The 9802-nt window shown below is 24.8% G+C and overlaps 1 protein-coding gene across 1 annotated transcript; it reads right to left on the reverse strand.

The window, feature by feature from the left end:
* Window positions 1-6327: 6327 nt before the first annotated feature.
* LOC134832887 (opsin, ultraviolet-sensitive) lies at window positions 6328-8782 on the reverse strand. The gene is made up of 4 exons (XM_063847093.1): window positions 8642-8782; window positions 8038-8223; window positions 6913-7580; window positions 6328-6861 (listed from the first exon to the last, which is right to left on the reverse strand). Exons 1-4 carry the CDS (start codon window positions 8704-8706, stop codon window positions 6638-6640), a joined length of 1143 nt encoding a protein of 380 aa, XP_063703163.1. The 5' UTR covers window positions 8707-8782; the 3' UTR covers window positions 6328-6637.
* Between the last annotated feature and the right edge of the window lie 1020 nt (window positions 8783-9802).

Consider the following 9802-nt stretch of genomic DNA (forward strand, 5'->3'; position numbering starts at 1 on the left):
GCATGAAGAAAAAAGTAGCACGAGTGCAATTAATTGAATGTAGTGCGCCGCGCACACGATGAATGAATGGCAAACTCATTAAAAGCCCATTTTGTGTTGCAATGTTTTTTTTATCAACATCTTCGTCTTGGATTCGGACGAAATCTTCAAACCTAATTTGATTATAATCTTTCGGAAAACACGAAAATTTACGCTCTACATAATTTTCGTGATGCGAAGTGATAAGCAGCGAATTTGACGCTTTTTAAACCGGCAAACGCGACGAATATGCAAACACTGTGAAATTCATTAGCAAAATTGACACTTTTCCAATTAGACAAAAAATTAATTTTTCATGCTTTCTTTTTTTTTTAAAGTGCAGTAATTTTATTTATTTTTTCTCCTCCTTCTAATTTTTTTTCATTTTTTTTTGCAGATCGGCAGAATTTGTTGCACTTGTTGCTGTCTCATGTACATTGTTCCTATTTATACACACAAAAACGTTAACAACGCGATTAAGAGAAATGGAAAATAAACTACAGCCATCTGTTATATCAGCTAGCGGTATAAGTGCTAATTCAATCAGTCAAGGTAAGAAGGTTAATTTAATTTGTTTCTCTCTCTCCTCTCTTCTCTGCTTACTTTTTCTCGTTAGTTTTGTGATTCTTTTGTTGTTGTTTTTTGTGTTTATGTCTATTAACGATAAGTTTATGTGTGAGACTTGTTTCTCTGAATTGATTGGTGTGTCGCATTTTAATTTGACTTGTTTACGGATTTTATGGTGACATAAAAAAAGCTTGACGAAATTTCATTAAAAGTTTAAGTAAAAAGTTTTTTTTGTTTTTTTCTTTAAATTTAGGTTTTAAAAGTTTGAAAAGATCTATAAATAAATCTTTTAATCTGTTTTTGAAACTCTTAACCGATCTTATGAACGATCTTTTGAAATAAATGAAACGATCTTCCAAAAAATTCTAAAAGATCGTTCATAAGATCTGTTAAGAAATTCAAAAAGATCAAATGATCTTTTTAGATCTCTTGATAGAAAACATAAGATCTGAACAGATCACCCACGAGATCAAGAAAGATCCCATCAATGATATTATGAACGATCTTCTTAGATCTGTCATTAGATCTGAGCTTTTTGATTAAATGATCTTTTGAGATCGACAGATCAGAAAAGATCATTCGATAAATTTTTTGACGATCTTTATAGATCTCGGATCTGTTGAGAGATCTACAAAGATCGTTCATAAAATCCTCAAATAAATATTCTCAAACAGATCTTCTGATCTCTTAAGGCTTGAGAAAGATCCAGAAAGATCTACCATTTCTACAAAACTCCATTTCCCGCTCAAAAACAGATCACTCAACAATTACTTTTCACATAATTATTATTCAATAACCATTCATCCAACCGGTTATTCAATCACATTAAACTCGTCATGAGCGCAAAACAGCATCATTAGTCGCGAAAATTTATCATCCATCGCCACACGTTTACTTGTAATTATTGCCATCTTATGACCGATTACCTTTTTCTTCCGTACACCATTAACTACATTTTTCTACCACTAATTTGCATTCAGCTCTTTTTCTCTCATTCAAACATTTGTCAAATGAGTGATTTCTGCCCGTTCAAACACACGTCCCCATTTTTCTGCCATTATTGTTGGAGAAATTCAGGTTTTTTTCGGTTTGATGAATGCATAGTAGTGACTTACTGACAACTTCTCTCTCTCTTTCTTAATGAACGAGTCGCAGCAACTTGAATGGATAATAAAAATTATGCTGAAAAAAAATCTTCCGGATGATATATGATCAGTTTTTGTGTTTATTATGCAAATTTTGCGGCACACGCTGCTGAACTTTTCTTTTCACACACTAAAAAATTTAACTGAAGTTGAAAGTTTGCTCATTTGCTTATCGATGGCGAGTTTGATAATGATGATGATGAGATTTAACAAAAGAAGAGTAAAAGTGACTAACGGTCAACAGTTTTTTTGTTGTTCAAATAAAAACAAATATTTGATCCAATTTCGAGCTCTTCACACATTGTCATTTCGATTTTTCCCACGCATAATTACTCGGCAAACGTTATATTTATTTTTCTACTTCATTGATTTTTATTTTTGTTTGTCATGATTATTTAATCGTACAATTTATTCACACGCAGAAGAGTTTTTAGATGAGCTCCAGAGTTGAATTGGCAATTGGTCACTAAATAATTTCATTTTAAATGCTTTTTTTTACATGAAATTGTGAAACGAAGCGTAAATTTGCTCACTTTTACTCTCAATAATTTCAAAATTTAAAAAAAATCTGAATAATTGTTCAAAAAATGCATTAATTATCACAATCACCTCTAATTGGCAGTTCTTTACAATGCCTCAACGTACGCGTAATCAGACAAATTAACACTGACTTTGTTAATTATTCATTTGACATTTGATCGGTTTTTCGCTCCGGAATATTTTTCGCGCAAAGCAAATAAAAAACATTGCAATTTATAATTAATAACGCCGAATAATTATGAAAATTTATTTCCGTTTTCATGACGACGACCAATATACTGGTTGCAGCGCGTTATTTATGGCATAGGAGAGACTTTGTGACATTTTTTTGTTTGCTCGTTCGCGAACAAAAATATGACGAATGATGATTGGAAAAATTTAATATGGAAGTTTTTTTAGTCCGTTGTTTGAATAAAATAAATTTGAAAAAAAATTCAAATAAATCAAATTTTTAAATGAATTTTTGGTTCGTTATTCCTCGAGCTTTGAGGATTTTTTTGTCTGTTTGAAAATTAATTTAAATTTTAAAAAAATATCATATTTGCTTATATCGGTCAAACTAAAATAATTAGAATTTGCAAATATTTTAAATAATTTTAATTTAAAAAAAAATTAATTTTAATTTAAAAAAAAATAAAAATTTTAAAAAAATATTAATTTTAATTTAAAAAAAAAGATAAAAATTTAGATAATTTTCACCTTTTTTTATTAAAAATGGTACAAAGAAAAAATTAAATTATTCATAAAAATTTAAAAAAATTTAAAAAGTTATGTTTTTTTAATTTCAAAAAAAAAAAATTTTTCAAAATTTTTTAAAAAATTAATTTTAATTTAAAAAAAAAAAATTACGGTAAACTTTTTAATTTCTAAATAATTTTGTCTCAAAAAATTTTTAATTAAAAAAAAAAAAATTATTTTTCAAAATTTAATTACATTTTTTTTACAAATTTTAATTAATTTAAATTTTTTATGATTTAAAATATTTTTTTTTAATAATTTTTAATTTTAAAATTAATGTATTATTACCATAAAAAAAATTTTTTTATATTAATTTTGATTAAATTTTGTTTTAAAATTTTTTTATTTTTTAAAAAACTTTAAATAGCATATTTTTTTACTGTTAAAATTTCTGAAAAAAATTGATTTTAAAAAACGTTGAAAAAATTTGACATTAAAAAAAAAAAATATAATTTAAGGTCAAATTTTTTTTTCAACAAAATTGACTTTTGAAAATTTATTTAGGGGAAAACGGGGTAATGTTTTTTTCAAACGGTACATTTTAAAATTATCTCCATTTTAAATAAATAAAATCAAAAATTAAATATTTCAAATATGATTTTAAAGCCAATTAAACACTCTAAAACAAATTTTAAAAAATTTTCTCGAAATTGGAGAAAACTTGAAAAATGTGTTTTTGAGGGTCCTTTGTAAATTTTCGACTTTTCACTAAAATGGCCCGGAAAAATATAAAAGCTTCAAAGAAAAAATAATTGTGGATTTGGAATTTAATTAAAAATAATTTTATTCCATTAGAATTTTAATTTAAGTTTTAAATTTTCCACGGACCAAAATTACTCAAATCCGAAACGGGGCATTTTAATACGATTTTAATTTTGGAAATTTTTATTTTAAAAAATTTTTTTTCAATTTGTTTAATTTTTTTTAAGTTCATTTAAAATTAGGTACTTGACTTGATATTAATTTTTTTAAAAAAATTTTTTTGTTCTATTGAATTTAATTTTTTATCTTTGAAATAATTCTAAAAAACTCTAAATAGCATATTTTTCATAAAACTGTTAAAATATCTCTAAAAATTGATTATTAAAAAAAAATCACATGCCAAAAAAAATGCAAATATGCAAAAAATTGGAATAAAAATCAACAGCCTGTAAATTTATTTTGATTATTTATTTATTTACATATAATTTTTTTTTTATTTTTCCATCAAAAAAATAAAACTGATGCAAATGCACATTTTTTTCCATTTACTCAACGCAACACATGACATGACGTACTCACATGCCGAGCTGTCGTGTTTGTTGGAAATAGTTTGATGGGTTGCAGCTATTTTTCAAGTTCACTTCTTGCGTTACTCGAATCTCGATCGGACACAAAAAGTCATAAAAACGAGTTAACCTTCTTTCGCGCAATTAATTCAGCCCTTTCTTAATCCAATTTTAATAATTTTTGTCAAGTCAATGAATTTCAAACAAAAAAAAAATAATAAAATTTCCATTAAAAATTCGGTCTGGATGGCAAAAAATAAAAGAGTTCCCCCTACCAACTAAAATATTATCCAGCACATATCATCGCACACACATATCGCCACAGAATGTGCTGCTTCATGTAAGATTTATGTTGTAATAGTAACTTTTGGCTTCCGTTGAATATAAATTTTAATTTACAATTTTTCGCTTTATGCTCTTTAGACACAGCTCGACGGAACATACTGACGTTGCTATTTTTGTGGATTTTTTTCTGTGTTTTGTTAGATGCATCCACACACAGTACATTAATTATTATTATATTGTTGTGTTTGTTATTTTATTTATTTTCGTTTGTCATACATAAAACATGAGCGAATTTTTATTTTATTTTTTTTTTCGGTGCTGCGGCGGTGAAAAAAGATTACATCCATCAAACACAGCGGACGATCTGTAATTGTTTTACGGGAATAATGTCATAATAATAACGTCGTTCGTGTGTGGCTGCGTGTGGAAAATGAAAACAAACAACGCGCCGCAGAGTCAACATAAATAGCGACATAATGCAAAGATAATAAAATTAATTATGATAATTAAAATATAAATCAAGAAACAAGGTTAATATATGCGCCGCGTAGCTAATTAAATACGTTTTAAGGCACACTTTTAACGGTATCGCCTTTGTAGACATTAATTTTTGCAGTATTTGCAATTGTGTCGCATGTCGACGAAAGAAAGGTTAAAATGGCAATTAATGTCTTTGAAGGTATCAAATGAGTTTTTTAGAAGAAAATGACGTGTTTTGATAAGTTTTCAATTTTTAATGTCAAAAATGTCTTTTTTTATTAAGGCAAAAGGTCAGGGCTTAAGATAAAAAATTTATAAGTGACAAGAAAAGGTCATTTTTGAACAATCTTGATAATAACAAGGCTGATCTTAGATTGATTGATAATTTTTTTTAAAGTAATTATTAGATAATAAAAAAAATAATTTAAAATTAAAAGAAAAATATTTAAAAAAAAAAATATTTACTAAAAATTTTGAAAAAATGAACAAAATTAATTTAAAAAAAAATGAAAAAATAATTTAAAATTTAATTAAATTCAATTTTTTAAAATTTAAGCTTTTGAAAAATTTTTTTCAAATAAAAATTCTGCTTTTGAATATAAAATTGCAATATTTTCTTTTGAAAAAATTAAATTTTATTGAGAAAATAAATTTGAGAAGATTTTTGAAAGAATTAAAATTTTGATTAAAAAAATTATTTAAAAAAATATTTTTTTATCAGAAAAAAATTTAATAATACCTAATTTAATTATTTTTTGATAAATTTATAAAAAATTATATTAGAATATTTTTTGTTGTAATAAAAAAAATAAATTAAATAATTAATTTAAAAAAAAAATGTTTCGATAATAATTTAATTTTTATAAATTCGTAACTTAAACAGAAATAAATTTAAAAAAATTAAATAAAAATTTAAAAAAATTTTAGAAAAAAATTAAAAAAAATCGAATTTAATTATTATAATTATTAAATTCGAACAAAAGATTTTTTAAACAAAATATTTTTTCAAAAAATTTTAAAAATAAAATTTGATTAAACTTAATAAAATTAAATAAAAATATTAAATTAAATAATTTATTATGATACTTTAATTCTAATTCAAGCAAAAAAAAATCACAAAAAAATTCAAATTAAATATTTTCAACAATGTCCCCATGAATTTATGTGAAAAATGCACTTCAAAAGCTCACGCCCGCAAGAATTCCTCTGGTTATGTGACAAATTCTCTCATGATCATCACTCAACCGACAAATAAATTCCCTCGCACTGCACATAAATCCAACAAATTTATTTACTTTTGAAACTTCTATAAATACACAGCAACACTCACTTTTTCATTTTATTAACACCATTTATTTATTTATTCACATTATTTGCAACCACAATATTTTTTTTATAATTTAAATGAATTTTATTTTTTTTTTTATATAATAATAATATAAAATGATAATAATGATTATCTGACTGGAAAAAAAATTAAAAAGAGAGATAGAGAGAGAAAGAGTAAGGGGAAGCCGGTAATTTCGTGTGTTCAAATTATTTAATGATAATTTATCATTTTGACTGACAATTTTCCCAAAAAAAAAAAACGACAAATTAAGTTGCTGTCACTTGCGCGGGCGTTGTTGCTTCCGTCGCGGTACTCGAAGTTTCGACATCTTTCTCGGTAATTGCGAGCCAAGGGAGTTTCTTTTGGAGTTCAATGCGGTATCTGGGATGAGAGATCGCATAAACGTATGGATCGAGGCATGCGACGAACTTGCATGTGCAAGCTGGGATCATCGTAACGCCCGGCGTGAGGAGACTTTGATCACCAAAAGCTAAAAAAAAAATTTTTTAGAGAAATTTTTTGAGATTTTTTAAGAATTTACCTCCAATTAAGGCTAAGACAGCATACGGAGTCCATGAAGCCACAAACAAAAAACAAACCGTAATCGCCGCTTTTGCAATTCTGATCTCAACTGAAGACCCAGCTTGCTGCTGACCCGATCTTAAACTCTCGACATTCATTTTTTTCGCTTGATCTCGAAGAGCTTTCTCGTGATTCGCCACGTGACTCACAATTTGGCTGTAATAGTAGATAATCAGCGACATCGGAATGACGTAACTAAAGGTGAAAAGGACTCCGACGAACATTTTGTTGTCAAAAGTTGTCGTTAGGTAGTCAAAAGTGCACGACGTGAGATATCCTTCGGGCACAAAACGTCCCCAAAATTCCATCACGGGTAAAATAGCCCACGGAATTGTGTAAAGCCAAACCATGGAGATCATAAAAATCGCCTTTGTATGTGTTAGACGCCCATCAAAGGGACGAGCGATGGTATTGTAACGATCATAGGCGATACAAGCATTTGTCGTTGAAGCTCCGATGCCACTGAGAGTACCCATGACGCCGAATATTTGACATCCCATGTTGCCGAGAGTGAAGCCACGCGTGAAAGAGTTGTAAATGAAAATTGGGGTCTTTAGCATCATCACAAAGTCACAAAATGCTAAATTTACGACGAAGATGTTGCTTGGAGTTCGGAGGCTTTTTGCACTGAAATTTTAATTTTTTTACTTGGAATTATTTTTTATTTAATTTTAATTTTTTTTAATTAAATAATTTAAAATATCATTGATTAATTATTTAAAATAATTAAAAAATTTAATAAATTAATTTAAATTCAATATCAATAATTAAATTTAATTTAAAATTATTTAATTACAAAATAATAATTTTTTTATTTTAAATAATTTATTAAATTAATAAAAAAAAATAATTATTTTTTAACTTAATTATTTAAATAAAAAATCATTATTTAATTAATTTTCAATTTAATTTAATTAATTATTTTTTTCAAATTTAATTAATTAACTTTAATTCAATTTTTTTATTTTAAATAAATAAATAAAATTAAATAAAAATTAATTATTTATTAATTTAATTATTGAAAAAATTGAATTGAAATTAAATTTAATTAAAAAATTTTTTTTGAGACAAAAATTAAACTTACGTCGTAAAAACCCAGATAACCAAACCATTACCGATCAACGAAAAAATCATGAAAAAGATGTAAAGAAGGCCCAAAAGGTAATTCATGGAGGCTTCGGGTTCAGGATAAGCCAACCAATGTGTTGGAATGTGAGGCAATTCGTGAGGAGGAACATTCCATCCGAGCATTTGCACGTCGGAGGCTAATCTGAAAAATAAAAATTTATTCAAAAATATTTGTTAAATTAATTTTCGATTTTAAAAAATTGAGAAAATATTTTTTAAAAAATATTTATTAATTTTATTCTTTTAAAATTATTTTTATTTTGAAAAATTTATTTTAAAAAAATTTAATAATTTTTTTTTTCATTAAATAAATTAAATTCAATTTTTTTGAATAATTCAGAATTAATATTTTTTATTTATTTTATTTATTTTTTTATTTAATTTTTTTATCACTTTTTATTAAATTAATATTTATTTTAAAAAATTAATTTTAAAATTGAATTTAATTTAATTTAATTTTTATTTTTAATTTAAAACTAATTTTTAAATTAAATTATTAATTATTAAAAAAAAATTTTGACAATTTTATTATTTTAAATAATTAAAAAAATTAAACTCACCGTCTCGCAGGCATCAACACCTGCTCAGTGACATTCACTCCATGGCTAAAATTAAGAGCAACCATTTTAAAAATTATTTTTTTTTTTCAATATTTTTTTAAAATATGAACTGAGTCCTAGACACAGTTCCTTTCGCGTGTCTACTGACAGAATTTCATGGTAAAAAATTCTTTTTATACTGTCGCTTACATCAAACAGCTAAATACCTTTAATAGGGATCAATCGAGACACAAGTGCCTCACTATAAAATTTCCAAATCCAATTAATTAGTGAGTGATATAAAAGAGATTTGCGATTTATTTTAGGCTGAATCTCCTTTAATTATCGCTAAGTTGAATTTCAAGTGAAAAAATATAATTTTTGTCATCCTATTAAACGGAAAAATTAAAATTTTAAAGGCTTCTTATAATAAAATAACGATTTTGTGATAAAAAGCCAATTGTTTAAAAAAAATTGCATGTCAAGTTTATCTAAAAATAAATTTTGAATAAATCTAAGTGACACGTGCAAAAAAGGTGTAAAAATTGGTTTTTACATAAAAATTTAACTTGGGCGTCCTAAATAATAATTTTTTAAGGTTTCACATAATCCTGTACTTGACATATTTTTTGTTTTTTAATTGATTGATGATGAGACCTTCTCCATAACATTTTATTGTTTTTTTAAATAAAATAATTAAGGATGACGCATGACATTGGATAATGTCATGAGAATGGGTATTTGGGCATAATGTTGTCATTTATTGAATTTCTATTGAAAAAATTTTTTTCTATTAAAAAATTACAATTTTATGAAATTTATTAAAAAATTTTGTCAATTAAACAAAAATTTTAAAAATAAATTAATTAAATTTTAATTTAATTTATAAAAAAAATATTTTTTTAATATTTTTTTTTTTAATCAAATTTTTAAAATTAAATTTAATTTAAATTATATTTTAAAAAATATTTTAATGAACATTTTTTAAAAATATTTTAATTGTTTGATAACAAATTTTAAAAAATTTTTTTTTCACCTTTTTTTTTTTAATTTAATTTTAATTTAATTAAATTAATTATGAAATTTGATCAAATTCAATTTTATTGACAGTTTGTCATTTTTATAATTTTTTTTAAATTTTGCATTAAAAATTTTTTTTAAGAAAAACTGACAATTTCATCG

Source organism: Culicoides brevitarsis, chromosome 2 (assembly GCF_036172545.1).
Source record: "Culicoides brevitarsis isolate CSIRO-B50_1 chromosome 2, AGI_CSIRO_Cbre_v1, whole genome shotgun sequence".
NCBI classification, from domain to species: Eukaryota; Metazoa; Arthropoda; class Insecta; order Diptera; family Ceratopogonidae; genus Culicoides; species Culicoides brevitarsis.

Excerpts from the sequence above, each read along its gene's own strand:
- LOC134832887 (XM_063847093.1), bottom strand. The coding sequence starts at position 8,706 with ATGGTTGCTCTTAATTTTAGCCATGGAGTGAATGTCACTGAGCAGGTG. Across the intron at positions 7,581-8,037 it reads GTTATCTGGGTTTTTACGAC|TGCAAAAAGCCTCCGAACTC; the intron begins GTAAGTTTAATT and ends TTAAAATTTCAG. Across the intron at positions 6,862-6,912 it reads TGTCTTAGCCTTAATTGGAG|CTTTTGGTGATCAAAGTCTC; the intron begins GTAAATTCTTAA and ends TTTTTTTTTTAG.